The sequence below is a fragment of the Rana temporaria genome, chromosome 1, assembly GCF_905171775.1.
Source record: "Rana temporaria chromosome 1, aRanTem1.1, whole genome shotgun sequence".
NCBI classification, from domain to species: domain Eukaryota; kingdom Metazoa; phylum Chordata; class Amphibia; order Anura; family Ranidae; genus Rana; species Rana temporaria.
In genome coordinates this window covers 408,958,869-408,980,940 of record NC_053489.1, presented here as the reverse complement: position 1 = coordinate 408,980,940, position 22,072 = coordinate 408,958,869, and the positions used below count along the sequence as shown (strand labels likewise).

General features: G+C 39.1%; 1 protein-coding gene across 1 annotated transcript in view; it reads right to left on the bottom strand.

The window, feature by feature from the left end:
- The window catches only part of FRAS1 (Fraser extracellular matrix complex subunit 1), a 660,838-nt gene that overhangs the window by 283,423 nt on the left and 355,343 nt on the right, over positions 1–22,072 (bottom strand). The window contains exon 16 of the mRNA XM_040324225.1: positions 12,279–12,419. Coding sequence (XP_040180159.1) covers positions 12,279–12,419 — 141 coding nt within the window. The remainder of the gene's footprint in view (positions 1–12,278; positions 12,420–22,072) is intronic.

Here is a 22,072-nt window from a genome sequence, read left to right as displayed (position 1 = left end):
GACATCTGGGGGAAAGGTACGTTTTTTTCTTACAGGCTTTAGTCTTCAACTGCACAGTTGCTAATTGTCAAAGAGGAGGGGTCCTGGTGTATTAAGCTGTCCTTGCAATTTACTGCAAAATCCACTTTAACCTCCCTGGCGGTATGATTCTTTCTGGTTTTAGGTACTGAAAGCGGTACCATTATTTTGCATGGAAATTTGGCGTTTTACATTGTAGGTCTGCAATTCTTAGGAACAACTCACTTAAATCTGTCCAAACAAGAGTCTAGTAGACATCCCGGGTATGATAAAGTTTGAAAAACAAAATCATAAATTATAATATAATAAATAACTATAAATAATTATGACAAATAATAATATAATTATAATAAAAATTATTCAATAATGTAATCAAATCAAAAACACTGAAATTTGCTCAGTTGCAGAATTGTCGCTGTCATTACTTTTATTTTTTTATGACGAATTTCCCCACAAATCGATATCGCTCAATTGTGCAAGTGATTATAATTTATTATCGCTGTTTTCTAGCTGCTCTAAAACCACTTTTGACATAAAGGGACACTTTTGGTTACTATGGACAATCTACAGTTTGCAGGCAGAAAGAACCGTTTTTATTATATAAAAGTGCATGTAGGACGCTGGGCAGACCACTAGGGACAAAGGGGGGGGGTGTATTTTTTACATACAGTACTGTAATCTGTAAGATTACAGTATACTGTATGTAATGTGTTTATTTACTTTTTTGAATTTGGCGCCGTTCTCCGTCCCCGTGCGGCGTAACGTCGCAGGGAACGGAGATCGGCGGCACACAGGGACAATATGATTTTTACTTCCCATGGACCTAACTATTGCAGAGTCCTGAAAGCCCCCGACCAGTCAAGTCTGTAAAAATTCAGACAGTAAATTACACAACAATTGTTGGTTAGAGTATTACTTTGATAAACACCCTTAAATGATAAAAAACTGCAAAAAAAAAAAAAGATTTTACAGTTTTTCACATATAAAAAATTACTGCAAAAGTGCATGATATATTCTGTGCTTGAAGAAAAATAGAAATGGAATATACTGTATAGATGAAAACTGGCAGACTACTCTAATACATCGTATGTATGTTTTTTTCAATATGTGTTCTGTGTAGAAATAGTAGTAACGTGTATAAAACTACTAAGAAGAAAAGTTAGTAAAAAAGTAGAAAGGTAAACACACACTCAGTGGTCTTTGTATTAGGTACACATATCTAGTACAGGGTACTACTCCCTTATTGACGATCAGAACAGACTAAATGCATTGTGCGATGGATTTATCAAGGAGCTTGAAATGTTTCTCAGGGATCTTGCTCCAAGATGACTCCACACACATTTTCTGCACATTTTTTTGCCTTAACAATCATACTGCAAACCTTCCCTTTCACCTTGTTCTGAAAGGATTTATGATATATATGCAACATTCTCACGCTGCTATCTGCATGTCGCAGCAAAAACTGAAATTCAGCAGACTGTTATTCGATTGTTCCATTTTAGTGATCCTGTGCTCAACATTGTCACATTTTTATTTTCTAAGCTGACAATAGTGGAACCTGGCATGGTATTCTGCTGCTATAGCCCATCTTTAAAATGATTGGCATGTCTTGTTCTCTAAGACAGGGTTTCTCAACTCCAGTCCTCAAGGCGCCCCAACAGGTCATGTTTTCAGGATTTCCATTATTTTGCACATGTGATTTAATCAGTTTCACTTCCTTGTAATTACCACAGCTATTTCATCGGTGGGAAATCCTGAAAACATGACCTGTTGGGGCGCCTTGAGGACTGGAGTTGAGAAACACTGCTCTAAGATACCCTTCACACACCACTATTGTAAAAAGTGGTTGAACAGCTGTGGATTTTCTGTCACCTGGAACAAGTCTGGCGATTTCCATCCAACCTACTCCAGTTCTCTGCATGTATGCAGTAAGTCCAGAGTGTAAAAGTTTTAAAACAAGCTCACGGTTGCAATAGCAGCCATGAGCTTGTATCTGATTTTGGCTCCTGTCTGTAATGTGAACTGTATAGCCACCAGATCACTTTGGTAATACTCATGTGTGCCCCCTTGCAATAGCAATAAAGTTTAATGGAACAAAAATCAAATTTTTTTTTAGCCCTGATTCACACTGGGTACGATTTGGAACGATTTGAGATGCGATTTGACATGTCAAATCGCATCTCAAATCGGCGGCAATTGCCGGCAATGGCACTGTCCTAATCAGTGCGACGCCGCATCTGCGATTTCAAAAAGTAGTTCCTGTACTACTTTTTGCGATTTCGGGCCGCGATTTACATTAAATTGCGGCCGAAATCGCGGCAAAATCACTGCAAAATCGCGGCGAAATCGCAGCCGCGAAATCGCGGTAAAATCGTGCATTTTACCGCGATTTTGAATTCGCAGCAGTGTGAACCTAGGCTCTATGATAGAAAATTGGTAAACATAGCAAACAATTTCAAAAGCACCCCTGCATAGGTCGTGCATGGGAAAACAAACGATGATTGCACCACACATGTTATGAATTTCTTTAAACAGAGTTAGAGCAATACTTCTGGGTCCCTCATTTATGGTTTACTCCAAACTGATGAACTGTAAAGACATTCAAATCACCACCCATTGATAATTTTGGGTACCCTAATTTTTTCTCATTTTGGGGATGCACATAGTTTTGAGGCTTAGCGCATTTGGCATTTATTTTCTCCGCACTAACTCATCTTTTATTCTGTAGAAAACAAAAAAAATTGGGGTTTACTATAGTTGTGAGCATACAATGTTACTTTCTAACAGATAAATAACATTGCAAGCACCATAACTACCTTTGCTTAGTTCCAGAAATGATCTTTTTTACAAGGTTAAAAACATGTTTCATGGGGGGGTGGGTCTCATAATATGTCACACACTTGCCGGGGAGTTTGGAATTACAGAGCGCAGTGCCTGTATAGTCTGTTTAGCATACGGCAAGATGCAGGATATAATTGCACAAGAGGCATGTGCAAGATGAAGGCTGAGATTGGGTGGAGGGCATGTACAAGAGGCAAGCTTTGATTAGCCGGCAGGTGTGTTTAAGTGGCAAGACATAATTGATTGGGGGTGTGGTGGCTGACCAGCCTACAGAATGCAGGCATGCTGTGTGTGTGTCAACAGTGTCCTACACCTCCGAATGGCCAACCATAGGATGGAAACTGACCACGCAAACACAGATCAGCTTCTGTGCTTTGTGTCGTCAATTTAAAACAAGAAAGCACTAGAACTATGATTTGTAAAATACACATACTGCAAGTAAATACACACATAAAACACATTAAAAAACAAATAAATATCTAGTGTAACATATACTTTAAATTTAGTTTGTATGCAATAAAATTAATTGTAGTGTTTATTAAAAATCATATTGATTGTATGCAACATAAAACTTGCAATTATTATCTTTTTATTATTCTACAGGGCTTTTGCATTCAGAAAATATATAATGGGGGTATTAAGTAAGATTTTAACAAGTGTCAAAAATGTAAAAATGCTCCAGAGGGGAAATCTCAGAGTTACTGCCTACAGATTTTTTATTCTTATCTTAAAGTAGAACTACAGGCAAAACCTTTTTTCCCATTTTGAGTAGAGCAAGAGAGGGTTATAATTTTTTTCGCCATCTGTGTCCCAGAGATTTACCTTCACTTCCTCTCCCATAACCAATCAGGTGAGAGGAAATCCCTGAATATTAAAGTGGATGCAAACCTGATTCATGAAATTTGAGCTGGGTACATATATCTGAAGTGTTTTCTTATCTTTCTTCAAAGCACTATGTCCTGTGGCTTTCTTCTGCTCCTTTCTTCTTCTTCCCCCCCTAACTGAGATAAAAGCAGCCTAAGTTGTGTGTTGGGGAGGATGCTATAAATAGATTAGCAGAGTGCTGAACTATTCAACGAACAGTTCTGAAAGTCTCTACCTATGTGGAGAGGGGTTGTGTGCCTTTCCACCAATCAGCTGTCTTGGCTGTTTGCCCAGGCTTCAGTGCAGTGCTGAAAAGGAAGAGAAACTCTCCTAACACGATCAGAACTTTTTAAAGAATATATAAAGCTGAAGACAGCAGATATGTATTTAACCTTATGTAGGGAGATTTGTTTCATCCCTGTGCATCATATCTGTGTATCATCTTAGGCTGTTTATTTCGCTGGGTATATGTGAGGGTTTACATCCACTTTAAGAGAATTCCTTGGGGACCCCCATTGGAAGATTTCCCCACTATTACTTTTCTGGGGACAACCCAACATTTGGAATTTTCCCTAATGGGGGCACGACAGCAATAAAAACCTAATAAGTGTTCTAATTCCTCTCTACTGAAAAAAAGTTTTGCCTTTAGTTATACTTTAACACCACACTTCATAAACTTTTCAGACAGCAGTGTATGAACATTTCATAAGGGTAACAATGTATATGATACTGCACCACTTAAATAGCAATGATCATTCCATGGTCAAATTCACTACGATTTTTTTTTTAAATAAACCTTGGTGTGGTGGTGGTCCCCAGGTTTTGATGCAATGGTTTTTTGCACTGTATATAATATAAGTCACATATGTGGTTGTGATACCATCTATTTATTGGATGTAACCTTTAAATGGTTTTATTCGTATAGTTTAACAGAGCCTGAGGAAGTGGGATATTTGAAACCTACAAAATGCATTGTGACATAACTGTTGAGATTGCCCCTGCTACTGTCATCTTGGATCTTGAAGTTATCTGATGCGTCTACAACAAAGGATGTATATATTCTCAGAGTAGGATGGGAAAGCCAATGCTATACTGTGAAACTTGTGTTTTTTAATATCAATACATTGTGGATCTGTAAATAGGCCATTCATGTCACTTATGTGTTGTACTTTTTAAAATAAATGTGTATACTTATAAGAGCGATGTACTGTATATTTCTTTATGTATACTGTTAGGCGCCTGTAAAGTCCCAGTGTAAAGTGTAATTTTTTGTTTAAAATTGTAGGGATGTTGGTGCCTTTTGTGTAACTGTGGCAGTATACATTTATACAAATTCACTATGGACACACATTTCCTAAAACAACTGAACTTTACGACCATGCCTGCATGTTTTTTTGGGGGTTTCTTTGTATTTGGTGCCAGGTGAATGATTGAATGTATGAATGAATGAAAAACTTGTATAGTGCTACATATGCAAACAAAATCGCCTCAAGGCGCTTGGTATCCATTTTCTTCTAATTTTGACCTTCAGAATAGGTGGGTCTTGAGTTTTTTTCTGAAGGCCAGGTGATTAATTTCCGTTTGGATATCGGTGAGACTAATTCTGCATAACTTGAATGGAAATGGCTACATCCAGCATTTGTATGAGCTCTCACTGTTCACAAACTAAGTTGTGGATATTCCATGCATATGAAAATGACACTAAACTGTGATTTAAAAAAAAAATTCTACTCAAGTATGTATTAACTTAATTTCCAAATAAATTTTTGTTTTTTAGCTATGAGGGCGGCTACATTTGTTCTCCATGGGTCCACTGTATAAATGAATGTGACCATCCGCTCACTCCCAAGATGGACTAGGGACAATGGACAATGAAACTACGGGACTTGTAGTGTGCATAGAGCTGTGCATATGATTGCAACTAAAGTGCACTGCTTGTTCCAAAAAAGGGGAATTGAGATGGAAAAGAAGAGCTTTGGGGGCTTATGTTACAGGGGACAGAAAAACACAGTAATAAATGATTTCATGCAAAGCAGACTACATGGCCATTAATTAGTGGATGTGCATGGTTTTCTTTTGGAGAATAAGTACAGTGCCTTGCGAAAGTATTCGGCCCCCTTTTGCCACAATTTAGGGCTCAAGCATAAAGATATAAAACTGTAATGTTTTTTGAAAAATCAACAACAAGTGGGACACAATCATGAAGTGGAACGAAATGTTATTGGATATTTCAAACTTTTTTAACAAATAAAAAACTGAAAAATTGGGTGTGCAAAATTATTCAGCTCCTTTACTTTCAGTGCAGCAAACTCTCTCCAGAAGTTCAGTGAGGATCTCTGAATGATCCAATGTTGACCTAAATGACTAATGATGATAAATAGAATCCACCTGTGTGTAATCAAGTCTCCGTATACATGCACCTGCTCTGTGATAGTCTCAGAGGTCCGTTTAAAGCGCAGAGAGCATCATGAAGAACAAGGAACACACCAGGCAGGTCCGAGATACTGTTGTGGAGAAGTTTAAAGCCAGATTTGGATACAAAAAGATTTCCCAAGCTTTAAACATCCCAAGGAGCACTGTGCAAGCGATAATATTGAAATGGAAGGAGTATCAGATCACTGCAAATCTACGAAGACCTGGCCGTCCCTCTAAACTTTCAGCTCATACAAGGAGAAGACTGATCAGAGATGCAGCCAAGAGGCCCTTGATCACTCTGGATGAACTGCAGAGATCTACAGCTGAGGTGGGAGACTCTGTCCATAGGACAACAATCAGTCGTATACTGCACAAATCTGGCCTTTATGGAAGAGTGGCAAGAAGAAAGCCATTTCTTAAAGATATCCATAAAAAGTGTTGTTTAAAGTTTGCCACAAGCCACCTGGGAGACACACCAAACATGTGGAAGAAGGTGCTCTGGTCAGATGAAACCAAAATCTAACTTTTTGGCAACAATGCAAAACGTTATGTTTGGCGTAAAAGCAACACAGCTCATCACCCTGAACACACCATCCCCACTGTCAAACATGGTGGTGGCAGCATCATCGTTTGGTCCTGCTTTTCTTCAGCAGGGACAGGGAAGATGGTTAAAATTGATGGGAAGATGGATGGAGCCAAATACAGGACCATTCTGGAAGAAAACCTGATGGAGTCTGCAAAAGACCTGAGACTTGGACGGAGATTTGTCTTCCAACAAGACAATGATCCAAAACATAAAGCAAAATCTACAATGGAATGGTTCACAAATAATCATATCCAGGTGTTAGAATGGCCAAGTCAAAGTCCAGACCTGAATCCAATCGAGAATCTGTGGAAAGAACTGAAAACTGCTGTTTACAAACGCTCTCCATCCAACCTCACTGAGCTCGAGCTGTTTTGCAAGGAGGAATGGGCAAAAATTTTAGTCTCTCGATGTGCAAAACTTATAGAGACATACCCCAAGCGACTTACAGCTGTAATCGCAGCAAAAGGTGGCGCTACAAAGTATTAACTTAAGGGGGCTGAATAATTTTGCACGCCCAATTTTTCAGTTTTTTATTTGTTAAAAAAGTTTGAAATATCCAATAAATTTTGTTCCACTTCATGATTGTGTCCCACTTGTTGATTCTTCAAAAAAAAAAAAAAATACAGTTTTATATCTTTATGTTTGAAGCCTGAAATGTGGAAAAATGTCACAAAGTTCAAGGGGGCCGAATACTTTCGCAAGGCACTGTATATAATTTAGTCAACTATTTTATTGCATTTTATGTTTCAAGCCTTCGGCACACAGCTCAATTTCTCTCAGGCAGAGACAGCATTCATTCTTACTGTTAATCAATGGCCTAGCACTCCCCAGCATTTTAGTAGTGTCTTGCTGGATATGCTAAATTAGCTTCAGCATGGAGCATACAATGTGTGTCAACCCCACTCACACATTCTTGTAATAGCCAACAAATACCCTCAGTTAAACCTACAGGAGCATTTTATAATAATTTATGAAACATACTATCATAAAGCATAATCTGGATGCTTAGATTTTTTTTGTATTTCTTCTGCTCTCCTTGTAACTTATAAAACATGACACTCTTCTTCATAGCCATTCTATTCCCTTAGATGCAGGAGAAGCTAATGTATTTGTTCATAAGAAATCTTTAAACACTTTTCTCTCTGTAAATGTTTGCTGAACACTTGGAAATGCTGAAGGTATCTCATAAGTTAACCGAATGTAGGAACAAAAATGCCTGTAAATACAGACCCACAGAATATAGCACTGAATGAAACAGACACTTTAAACTGCAGTCCTCTAAATTGTGTATGTATTCCCCAAAAAAATGCTAATAAGCAAATTAATTCTCTTATCAACTGTTTCTTTTTCCTTTTATCTTTCCATATCACCAAACGAAAGCAGATGATATTGAGAGAGCCCACAGAGGTGTGAGGTATATATATATATATATATATATATATATATATATATATATATATATATATATATATATATATATATATATAAAAACAACAAGCTCATTCGTGCAATGTGCAGCCATGTGCCAACGTGTCAACCTAACCAGATCCGCTATTATACCAGAAAATGTGACTTAACAGGCAAAAAAAGCCCATAATGTTCATGTCTTTTCCACATGAACTAAAAATTGCACTTTCATATTCTCAAACACCTGAGCTTATCTTAAATAAGGTTACTGTAGAAACTTAAGTTTTATGATGCTGGAAAACTATCTGCTTCTCAGAAATTCCTTTCATGTAACACTCACATTATGTTAGCTGTTCCTTGTCACTTACATCGTAACAGATGACATTAAATTAGTGGTAATAGCTGGTGTTTATAGCTTGTCGTTCACAATCTTATCTCCACAAATTTGATTTCTTCTCCTACTCTTCAAAAAAAAGAGGAATTTAATAAAAAGCGACTACGACTCAAATGACTGCTACTCAAGAATCCTCAATTTAGCAGGATAAATATTACCGTCTCAAATTCTTCATACCGAGGCCTAATGCTACCATCAGCATGCAGTCAGAGTACAGTGTGGCGCACTGCCTCTAATATCCATGAGCCTCATTTACACTGAATGTTAATATATTGTTCCCTATAACCCATGCTTCTAATTAGACATAGAAAACAAGAAAGTGCTTAGAGAGTGAGCGTATAAATGAGCCTATTTAGACTACAGAATGATTGTCACAGAGGTGCAATATATTGCTTCCATTATATAGTCAGGTGCAAGCTTGGCTGAGAATATGTCCATGTATCTTTGAAGAGCTGTGGATCCAGGATCCTATTTTTCTTTCTAGCATAATCATGCCTCAAGTAATACAAGACAGCTAGTACTTTAATTCTCATGAAGATTGAATGGTGAAGCATTTTGTTTGGAAGGAGAAATAAATGTCCCTTTTTCTTGCTGAGTTGGTCCCTTTACTGTCATAAAGCAGACTGCAGTTTTACAAGAAGTTCTAAATACTGTTTGGTCATATGAATATCAGTACATAAAAATTGTTTAACATCTGTAAAATGCATTAAATGCAACTGTCTCCCCTATTAAATGTTCAGTACATTTATTTGCTTATTTTTGCATTTTCCTTGATATTGGTTTGTTTACAGAATAGAAAGTGTGGAAAAATCATATCAGCAAGCTCAATTCTTTGTCCTGCACATATGGGCTTATTTAAAACACCATAATTAGGGACTTACATCCCAGCTTATTTTCATTTTGGGTAGATACTAGAGACTTTGAGTATACAGTATGTATAGCTAATACGTATTTTTACTTTTAGGCAAACTGTTGGCGCTGTATAAATCCTGTATAATAATAATAATCACAACCAGGTTATTTTTTGTTGTCTGCATACCAATATTGAAATTTTCCTGAACTTCTTGTCCCAGAGACGTAAAAGGAAATGAGAGGAAATCTCTCAAAGGGAGGGAAATTTCCCACTTACACAGTTGTCCTCATCCAATCCTGGCAACATTTTGCAAAAACACATCTGAAGTCTCCCAAAAGCATGTGGGAAAATGTGTTATGGACTGATGAAACCAAGGTTGAACTTTTTGGCCATCATTCCAAAACATATGGTTGGTACAAGAACAATGCACATCACCAAATGGACACCATATCCACAGTGAAGCATGGTGGTGGCAGTATCATGCATTGGGGCTGTTTTTCTTCAGCTGGAACATGGGCCTTGGTCAAGGTAGAGGTAATTATGAAAAATGCCAATAAAAATAGATTAAATATAAATAAGAATTTTACTGGTAGGCACAGAGTGAAGTTCTCCTTAACATCTTAGCCAACAAGATATAACCAGCAGATGGTTTAACCTCCCTGACGGTATGATTATTTCAGATTTTAGATGCTGTAAGCGGTACCATTATTTTGCAAGGAAATTTGGTGTTTTACATTGTAGGCCTGTAATTCTTAGGAATAACTCACTTAAATCTGTCCAAACAAGAGTTTAGTAGACATCTTGGGTATAATAAAGTTTGAAAAACAAAATCATAAATTATAATTAATAAATAACTATAAATAATTATAACAAATAATAATATAATTATAATAAAAAAAATCAATAATGTAATCAAATCAAAATCACTGAAATTTGCTCAGTTGCAGAATTGTCGCTGTCATTACTTTTATTTTTTTATAACGAATTTCCCCACAAATCGCTATCGCTTAATTCTGCAAGTGATTATAATTTATTATCGCTGTTTTCTAGCTGCTCTAAAACCACTTTTGATTGCTATGGACAATCTACATATTGCAGGCAGAAAGAACAGTTTTTATTATATACAAGTGCATGTAGGGCACTGGGCAGACCACTAGGGACAAAGGGGATGTGTATTTTTTACATACAGTACTGTAATCGGTAAGATTACAGTATATTGTATGTACTGTTTTTATTAACTCTTTTGAATTTGGCGCCATTCTCTGCCCCCGTGCGTCGTAACGTCACAGGGAACGGAGCTCGGCGGCACACAGGCACTGTGTGAATCGAGCGAGGATGCCGCTTGATCACACAGCGGAGAGGCATTGCAGGATCCAGGGACAAGGTAAGTAACTTGTGCCTGTGGATGCTGCGAGGCGATCCTGAGTCTGGCTCGGGGTTACCGCTTTTGGTTCTCAAATTCCACCCGAGCCAGACTCGGGAATACCGCCAGGGGGGTTAAAACGGTATTTAACCCAAAAAACATAATGTATAATATTTTATCTTATCAATCTTTAAATGTGGCGGCTGTATTAGCTTTTGTTTTTAGGCATTTTTTCCTTTATTTTCACCTGGTGATCCAGTAAGCAACACACTTTCACAGTTACAGCAACAGTTATTTTTCCTTTTGGGATAAGGGTTTTACATGAATGGATAATAGCTAACCACTGTAAGCACCTTTGTCAGTGTTAAATGGTTTGTATCAACCCTCTAACTTCCATTTTGCTGGACAACTTGGTCTGTTAAAGGAATATAAATAAATAAATAACAGATTTACTGGCCAGAACAACATGTGAAAATAAAGGAAAACAAATATTAACCCTCCTACCGGTATTCCCGAGTCTGACTCGGGGTGAGATTTTCATACCAAAAGCGGTAACCCCGAGTCAGACTTGGGCTTGCCTCGCTGCAGCAGCAGACAAAGTTACTTACCTTGTCCCTGGATTCAGCGATGCCACCGATCTCCGTTCCCTGCGACGTTACGACGGAGTGGAGAACGGCGCCAAATTCAAAAACGTAAACAAACACATTACATACAGTATACTGTAATCTTATAGATTACAGTACTGTATGTAAAAAATACACATCCCCCTTCTCCCTAGTGGTCTGCCCAGTGCCCTACATGTACTTTTATATAATAAAAACGGTTCTTTCTCCCTGCAAACTGTAGATTGTCCATAGCAACCAAAAGTGTCCCTTTATGTCAAAAATGGTTTTAGAGCAGCTAGAAAACAGCGATAATAAATAATAATCACTTGCAGAATTCTGCGATAGCGATTTGTGGGGAAATTCGTCATAAAAAAATAAAAGTAATGACAGCGACAATTCTGCAACTGTTCAGTGATTTTGAGTTGATTACATTATTGAATAATTTTTATTATATTATTACTTGTTATAATTATTTATAATTATTTAATATATTATAATTTATAATTTTGTTTTTAAAAAAATGTCATACCCGGGATGCCTACTAGTCTCTTGTTTGGTCAGATTTAAGTGAGTTATTCCTAAGAATTACAGACCTACAGTATAAAACGCCAAATTTCCTTGCAAATAATGGTACCGCTTTCAGCACCTTTTTTCTGAAATAATCATACCGCCAGGGAGGTTAAGAAAGGAAAACTTGTGAAGTCACCACATCTAAAAAGTGGTAAACTGCAATATAGAACATTTTTGTTTTGGGGTTTAATAACACCTTACTCTACCAGTGGGCCCAATACAAGTTTAAACATTTTAAAAATATACTTAACCTTAAATGTTGTATTTTTGTTTTTAACAAACACCAAATGTATATTAAAAACTTCATGTGGTAAGATTTAATTTGTGTATTTGTCACTTGTCTTGACTACAATATATCTTACCTGTACACATTGCATCGGAGTCAGCATAATAGCCATCCGGACATTGTGGGACACATTTGCCATGGTGAAATATTCTGCCTTTGGCACAGGTTACACATCTGCTGCTATCCAAAGAGCATGTGTGGCATGAAGGATCACAGGCTTAAACAAAAAGAATACATTAAATAAAAAACAGCATAAAACACCATCACAAACATGATCAGACTTATAGATAAAGTAGAACTGTACTTTGATGTGTTCCAAATGTGAACATTTTGCCTGGGTTTCAATCTGCACTTGGCATTAGGCAATGCGACAGATGGTAACTCTAAAGAATACAGAAAACTGGCCAGGCCACGATAAAATCTGTTCATAACTGTTCAGTCCGTCCATTTACAATGTTTTTTTTTTTACCAGATGAAATACCTTTCCATGTGCAGAGAAATGTCACAATTCCATCTTGTTTAATCTAAACAATTTTCTGCCAATTAAACCTCATAATAAAGGAGGAGGGTAGTTCCATAAAAAATATAATTGCTGGAGTGCAACTAAGATGACTTATCCTGACATGTAATACAATCTGATTTAAAACCGCAATGGTTTAAATTACCGCATAAGGTATATTATGGACTAAAAAACAGGTGTTACATATTCAGCCACACATATGTACTCTTTTATTCATAAAATGTAAAAAAAAAATAAGATTAATACTAACACTTGAGTAATAGCTGAAATCAAATGTATAGTTTAATGTATTGCATATTCCAACATAGTTGGTGATGCATTCCAGAGGTTATATTTAGGTAAGTATATACATTATACTTACCTGAGGTCTATAGATCTAAACCTATAGCCAAATGCAAAGTCAAGCTTGGACCTCCCCATTTCAGGTTCTGAGCTTCTCTATTAGACAGTGAGGGTGCTTATTGCATTAAAAAAACAGGAGATGGATCAATTTTAGCCTCCTGATATATTCATATATGTGTTTTATGTTACAGCGTGTTTTTAAAGTACACAGGTATTTATGTTTTTTTTCTTCCAGCATGCCAATCTGCTTTACATAGTGTATAGGAATAATAACAAATTCATGAAAAGTATTTGTACTTGTGTTTACACTACATAGTGTAGGAAAGCTTTCCTAGAAACCAGTCCAGTATCTACTGTGCATCAACATGTGTATTTAGTACAGGTAAAAATGCACATTGATACATGTTCACAGTTGCAGATAGAGTCTTAGTTACAGAGCCAGTGTAGCAGGTATTCGTGACATTTTCTTGCTATTAGTACATAGTAATAGGTTAGGACAATATAACTAACTGACCATGAATGATTAAATCACCAACACATGTTTCCCTCCTTGTCTTTTGTAGGTAGTACAGGCATACCCCACTTTTAAGTACACAATGGGGTTTATTTACTATCACTGGAAAGTGCAAAATCAGGCTTACTTATGCATAGAAACCAATGAGTTTCTAACCCTAGCTTGTTCAATTAAGCCTGGTAATAAAACCTGGAAGCTCATTGGTTTCTATTCAGAAGTGAGCCTGATTTTTCACTTTACGGTGATAGTAAATAAACCCCATTGTGTACTTAAAGTGGGGTATGCCTGTATACCAAAATGATTCTACACCCATTGGTGTAACAAGCATTTGTCAGAATCCTTCTCAGAGCTGAATTGACAGGCAACACATCTGCCTCTGCTACTCATGTCGCTACAAAGCAGAATACATATACAGGTTAGTTTAGTTATTAGGTTTCCTTACCTACTGTTTTTCTGTGGGTTACACAGTCAGTCATCCCAAAACCAATATTTCAGTCTTTGGAACATGCTGGAGAATTAGGCAACCTTGTGTTTTCTTAAACTACCTGATCATCACATCTCGGGTTTTAGTTGCCAGGTCTGCACAGCCACCAGAGCGATTACAAAGAGGTATTTGTCTGGATTTTACATTAACCACTTGACAACTGGGCACTTAAACACCCTTAATAACCAGACCAATTTTCAGCTTTCGGTGCTCTCACATTTTGAATGACAATAACTCAGTCATACAACACTGTAACCAAATGAAATTTTTGTCCTTTTTTTCCCACAAATAGAGCTTTCTTTTGGTGGTATTTGATCACCTCTGCGGTTTTTATTTTTTTCGCTATAAATGAAAAAAGAACGAAAATTTTGTAAAAAAATGAATTTTTCTTCATTTCTATTATAAGATTTTGCAAAAAATTAATTTTTCTTCATAAATTTGGCCTAAAATGTATACTGCTACATATCTTTGGTAAAAAAAAAAAAAAAAATTTGGATATTATTTAGTCTGGGTGAAAGTTATAGGGTCTACAAGCTATGGTACCAATTACTGAAAATTGATCAATTTGATCACATCTGAAGTACTGACGGCCTCTCTCATTTCTTGAGACCCTAACATGCCAGAAAAGTACAAATACCCCCTAAATGACCCCTTTTTGGAAAGAAGACATTCCAAGGTATTTAGAAAGAGGCATGGTGAGTTTTTTGAAGTTGTCATTTTTTCCCACAATTCTTTGCAAAATCAAGGTTTTTTTTTTTTTTGTTTTTTTTCCACAAAAGTTTCATATTAGCAGGTTATTTCTCACACACAGCATATGCATACCACAAATTACACCCCAAAACACATTCTGCTATTCCTCCCGAGTATGGCGATACCACATGTGTGAGACTTTTACACAGCGTGGCCACATACAGAGGCCCGACATGCAGGGAGCACCATCAGGCGTTCTGGAACACCCAGACCAATTCTGACATTCCTCTCCTACATGTAAAAATCATCATTTATTTGCTAGAAAATTACATAGAACCCCAAAACATTATATATGCTTTTTTAGCAAAGACCCTAGAGAATACAATGGCGGTCGTTGCAACTTTTTATCGCGCATGGTATTTGCACAGCAATTTTTCGAACGCATTTTTTTGGGAAATAAAACAGTTTTGTGCTTTTTAAAAAAAAAAAACATTAAAGTTAGCCCAATGTTTTTGCATAATATGAAAGACGAAGTTACGCCGAGTAAATAGATACCCAACATGTCACCCTTCAATATTGCACACGCTTGTGGAATGGCGCCAAACTTCGCTACTTAAAAATCCCCATAGGTGACGTTTTAAATGTTTTTACTGGTTACATGTTTTTAGTTACAGAGGAGGTCTGGGGCCAAAATGATTGCTCTCGCTCTAACGTTCGCAGCGATACCCCACATGTGTGGTTTGAACTCAGTTTTCATATGTGGGCGGGACTTACGTACACATTCGCTTCTGTATACGAGCACGCGGGAACAGGGGCGCTTTAAATATTTATTTTTTATTTTTATTGTTCATTTTACTTAATTTATTTTAGTTTGACACGTTTTTCCCCAAAAATAAATGTTTTGATCACTTTTATTCCAATTACAAGGAATGTAAACATCCCTTGTAATAGGAATATAGCATGACAGGTCCTCTTTACAGTGAGATATGGGGTCAATAAGACCCCACATCTCACCTCTAGGCTGGGAAGCTTGGAAAAAAACAAGAAAAAAAACAAGAAAAAAAACGATCCTGGCTTCGATCGCAGTGGTGAGTCAGAAGAAGCACCGGAGGGCGAAGGGAGTGGGGACGTCCCTTTTTGCCTCCCGTAAGAACGATCAAGAGGCGGAACAGCCATCATGATCGTTCTTATGGTGTAGAGAATCGCCGGCTGAAAAAAATGATATCTGAATGATGCCTGTAGCTGCAGGCATCATTTAGATATCCCTGCACAAAGTCAAGGACCTCATATGACGTGGGCGAGAAGTGGTTAAAACACATTTTTTTTCCCCAGAGTATTTTCTGGGTATTGCAAAGTATTGGCCGGGGTATTGCAAAGTATTGGTGTGGGGGTATTGCAGAGTATGGTGCGGGGGTATTGCAGAGTATGGTGCGGGGGTATTGCAGAGTATTGGTGCGGGGGTATTGCAGAGTATTGGTGCGGGGGTATTGCAGAGTATTGGTGCGGGGGTATTGCAGAGTATTGGTGCGGGGGTATTGCAGAGTATTGTGTGGGGGGTATTGCAGAGTATGGTGCGGGGGTATTGCAGAGTATTGTGCGTGGGGTATTGCAGAGTATTGTGCGTGGGGTATTGCAGAGTATTGTGTGGGGGGTATTGCAGAGTATGGTGCGGGGGTATTGCAGAGTATTGGTGCGGGGGTATTGCAGAGTATTGGTGCGGGGGTATTGCAGAGTATTGTGTGGGGGGTATTGCAGAGTATTGTGCGTGGGGTGTTGCAGAGTATTGTGCGTGGGGTGTTGCAGAGTATTGTGCGTGGGGTATTGCAGAGTATTGCGAGTGGGGTATTGCAGAGTATTGCGCGGGGGGTACTGCAGAGTATTGCGCGGGGGGTATTGCAGAGTATTGCGCGGGGGTATTGCAGAGTATTGCGCGGGGGGTATTGCAGAGTATTGCGCAAGGGGTACTGCAGAGTACTGGCAGGGGGTACTGCAGAGTATTGCGCGGGGGTATTGCAGAGTATTGCGCGGGGGTATTGCAGAGTATTGCGCGGAGGTATTGCAGAGTATTGCGCGGGGGTATTGCAGAGTATTGCGCAAGGGGTACTGCAGAGTATTGCGCGGGGGTATTGCAGAGTATTGCGCAAGGGGTACTGCAGAGTATTGCGCGGGGGTATTGCAGAGTATTGCGCGGGGGTATTGCAGAGTATTGCGCGGGGGTATTGCAGAGTATTGCGCGGGTGTTTTGCAGAGTATTGCGCGGGTGTTTTGCAGAGTATTGCGCGGGTGTTTTGCAGAGTATTGCGCGGGTGTTTTGCAGAGTATTGCGCGGGGGTATTGCAGAGTAATGCGCGGGTGTTTTGCAGAGTATTGCGCGGGTGTTTTGCAGAGTATTGCGCGGGGGTATTGCAGAGTATTGCGCGGGGGTATTGCAGAGTATTGCGCGGGGGTATTGCAGAGTATTGCGCGGGTGTTTTGCAGAGTATTGCGCGGGTGTTTTGCAGAGTATTGCGCGGGTGTTTTGCAGAGTATTGCGCGGGTGTTTTGCAGAGTATTGCGCGGGTGTTTTGCAGAGTATTGCGCGGGTGTTTTGCAGAGTATTGCGCGGGTGTTTTGCAGAGTATTGCGCGGGGGTATTGCAGGGAAGGCAGAGCATTGCAGAGTATTGCGCAGGGAAGGCAGAGTATTGCAGGGGTTAATGCAGGGATGGCTGAGCAGGGATGGATGGATCTGTGACTGCAATAGTCACAGATCCATCCCACACTGCTGCTGCCATCCGCGCTCTCCTCTCACACTGTACCGATCGGTACAGCGAGAGGAGGGAGGAACCGGCGTCATCAAATGACGCCGGTTTGTTTACCTGTGGTCGCGCCGTCATTGGACGGCGCGATCACATGGTAAAAGACCGGCGTTGCCGGTCAGTTACCGTGATCTGTGTAGCGCCGGGTCTCATAGACCCGGCGCGCACAGAATTTTCTGTGTGCGCGCCCGAGGCGGCGCGCATTACTGCTTCTGGTGGGCGCCGTTTCAGAACGGCGACCCCCAGTTAAGCAACCACCTTGCCGCCGTTTGTAGACGGCGGCTGGTGGTTAAGTGGTTAAGAGCTGTTTATTTTTTGCATCAAGAACACATGCACAGTGTTTTCCATCTATTCCGATGTCTTGAGTTCACACCAATGCTGCATTTTTATCTGTTTGGAATGCGTCTGGAACACAGCAAAATGCAAGAAAAACACACCTAAACAGATGCTTGGAACACCTGTGCATGCCTATGTGGGTAACACGGGCATCACCTATGTGAATAAGCCTTATTTAACATCATGGAGCAAAAATAAGTAATGTTCAAAACTTCTAGGTGGATAGCATTAGAGCCATATGGCAGGAGATGAAAATCTCAGCACCTGGCTCTCAATGAGATATAACACACAAGCATACTACAGCACACACACAAGTTCATCCACACAGGGATGCACAAGTGTTCTGCACACCGTCTGCATTTAAGGCTGTGCACCCACATACATTTTTGTAAATATTTAATTATATCTTTTCATGTGACAACACTGAAGAAATGACACTTTGCTACAATGTAAAGTAGTGAGTGTACAGCTTGTATAACAGTGTACATTTGCTGTCCCCTCAAAATAACTCAACATTAATGTCCAAACCGCTGGCAACACAAGTGAGTACACCCCTAAGTGAAACTGTCCAAATTGGGCACGTAGTGTTAATATTTTGTGTGGCCACCATTATTTTCCAGCACTGCCTTAACCCTCTTGGGTATGGAGTTCACCAGAGCTTCACAGATTGCCACTGGAGTCCTCTTACACTCCTCAATGACGACATCCTGGAGCTGGTGGATGTTAGAGACCTTGCGCTCCTCCACCTTCTGTTTAAAGTTTGTTGGAATACTGCTCTGCGATCCAGTCTCCGAAGGGAGGGGATCGTGCTCTGCTTCAGTATGTCACAGTACATGTTGGCATTCATGGTTCCCTCAATAAACTGTAGCTCCCCAGTGCCAGCAGCACTCATGCAGCCCCAGACCATGACACTCCCACCAACATGCTTGACTGTAGGCAAGACACACTTGTCTTTGTACTCCTCACCTGGTTTCCGCCCCACACGCTTGACACCATCTGAACCAAATAAGTTTATCTTGGTCTCATCAGACCACAGAACATGGTTTCAGTAATCCATGTCCTTAGTCTGCTTGTCTTCAGCAAACTGTTTGCAGGCTTTCTAATGCATCATCTTTAGAAGAGGCTTCCTTTTGTGATGACAGCCATGCAGACCAATTTGATGCAGTGTGTGGCGTATGGTCTGAGCACTGAAAGGCTGACCCCCACCCCTTCATCAATGCTGGCAGCACTCATACATCTATTTCCCAAAGTCAACCTCTGGATATGATGCTGAGCTCAGTTTCAGTGTCTTGGCAATCTTCTTATAGCCTAGGCTGTCTTTATGTAGAGCAAGCATTCTTTTTTTCAGATCCTCAGAGTTTTTTGCCACGAGGTGCCATGTTGAACTCCCAGTGACCAATATGAGAGAGTGAGAGTGATAACGCCAAATTTAACACACGCTCCCCATTCACACCTGAGACCTTGTAACACTAATGAGTCACATGACACTGGGGACAGAAAATTTCTAATTGGGCCCAATTTGGAAATGTTCACTTGGGGGTGTACTCACTTTTGTTGCCAGCAGTTTAGACATTAACCTCCCTGGCGGTATGATTCTTTCAGAAAAAACATGCTGAAAGCGGTACCATTATTTGCAAGGAAATTTGGCGTTTTATATTGTAGGTCTGTAATTTTTAGAAATAACTCACTTAAATCTGACCAAACAAGCTTCTAATAGGCATCCCGGGTATGACATTTTTTTAAAAACAAAATTATAAATTATAATATAATAAATAATTATAACAAATAATAATATAATTATAATAAAAATTATTCAATAATGTAATCAAATCAAAATCACTGAAATTTGCTCAGTTGCAGAATTGTTGCTGTCATTATTTTTTTTTTTTTATGACGAATTTCCCCACAAATCGCTATCGCACAATTCTGCAAGTGATTATAATTTATTATCACTGTTTTTTTAGCTGATCTAAAACTATTTTTGACATAAAGGGACACTTTTGGTTGCTATGGACAATCTACAGTTTGCAGGGAGAAAGAAACGTTTTTATTATATAAAATGACATGCAGGACACTGGGCAGACCACTAGGGACAAGGGGGGTGTGTTTTTTTTATATACAGTACTGTAATCTATAAGATTACAGTATACTGTATGTATAGTGTTTGTTTACTTTTTTGAATTTGGCGCCGTTCTCCGTCCCCGTGCGTCGTAACGTCGCAGGGAACGGAGATCGGCGTCACACGGAGGCACTGTGTGAATCGAGCGAGGTCCTGCTCGCTCACACAGCGCGGTGGCATCGCTGGATCCAGGGACAAGGTAAGTAAAACTCCCTGTACATCCAGCGAGGCGAGCCCGAGTCTGACTCGGGGTTACCGATCCTAGCCCAAAAATCTCACCCCGAGTCAGACTCGGGAACACCGCCCAGGAGGTTAATGGCTGTGTGTTGATTTATTTTGAGGGGACAGCAAATTTATACTGTTATACAAGTTGTATACTCACTACTTTACATTGTAGCAAAGTGTAATTTCTTCAGTCTTGTCACATGAAAAGCTATAATAAAATATTTACAAAAATGTGAGGGGTGTACTCATTTATGTGAGATACTGCAGTTGTGAAATTATTAGCAGCAGTTGTGTCTATGCAGCCAAATTCATTCCATTGACATGAATGAGAATGCCTGCAAGGGGATGCACAGAACACCTGTGTATCCCCATACAGGTAATCACAGCCCTCACATAGGTATATGCTATAGTTCACCTGTGTGAACAAGGCCTAAGAAGTTAACAAGTGATTATTCTCATCCAATGTTACCTATAATTGAAATAGCACTTTTAAATTTGTTTATAATTTAATTTAGCTTCTAGTCGCCTTTTTTCACTTTAGATTTTCACTTTTCTCATGTTTTTAATGTTTAATGTAAGCCTAAGAGCTAAAAACATGAATAAACAGAACCACAAAACCTCTACATGAATGCACTTGCTGCCTCTGTAAATTCAGTAGAGTTTCTCTTGTCAGCTCTGCCCATAGAGCAGGAAATTAAGTGCTTCCATGAAGCATTATTGTTTGGCAGCATGGTTCATTCACTCAGCTGATGGACTACACCACAGTATCAAGCAATCAGCCAGCACATGCTGCCTCCTTTACTGCAGACAAGTGGCTGTGTCAGTATTCTGGATCTTTTCAGTCTTGAGCTGAATGCTTACTGAGCCAAATAATAGCCATAAAGAAGACAAAATGCACCCAGTCTATTATCGTTCCTTGCTAGCAAGTTAACTTGAGGTTTCTTTAAACAACGTAGTCACACATGAATATTTACTATCATTTCCACAAAAATATCTAAAAAAAAGGTTAACATTGAGCATTTAGGGTTTGATTTACTAATCAATTAGCTGCTCACTTTGCAAGGGAATTTTTACTTTGTAAGGGAAAAATCTCATAGCTTAGTGATTGTAGTGAAAATTCACATTTACAAAGAATACCCAATCATGTGCAAGGATAAGAAAAAGAAAAACAGGACTTTTGTTTGCACACGATGGAAGTCAGAAGAACTTCACCTCATTTACAAAGCTAAAGGAACATTCTCTTGCAAAGTGAACAGCCCATTTTCTTTTAAAATATCAACCCTCTAAAGCCTCACATTCCAAATGTTCATTGTAAGTATTTTCTAAACATACAGTACATACATACTGCACATTTACCGTAAAAATCAATAGAAAAGTTATTATAGGATGATATGTCTACCCAATCTCCATTATAAAGATAAACTGACTACAGTACTGAGGCCTATGTCGTTTAGCATTCATTGAAAAGACTGTGCATCTAATCTACAGGCAGATGTTTCTTCAATTCTTATTACACTGACTACCTTTGCTTCTCATTTTAGCAACTGCCACAACCATGTCCCTGTTATCAACAATCACAACCAACAATCAACAACCAATCACTACCAATTGTTACACTAGATGCACTGCACTCAAAGAGCTAGATTCAGAGACATTTGCGTATCTTTAGGCGGGCGTAGCGCATCTCATATGCGCTATGCCTACGTAACTTAGAGAGGCAAGTACTGTATTCACAAAGGACTTGCTCCCTAAGTTACGGCGGCGTAGTGTAAATGGGCCAGCGTACGCCCACGTAATTCAAATTTGGAAGGAGGTGGGCGTGTTGTATTACAATGAGCAGTGA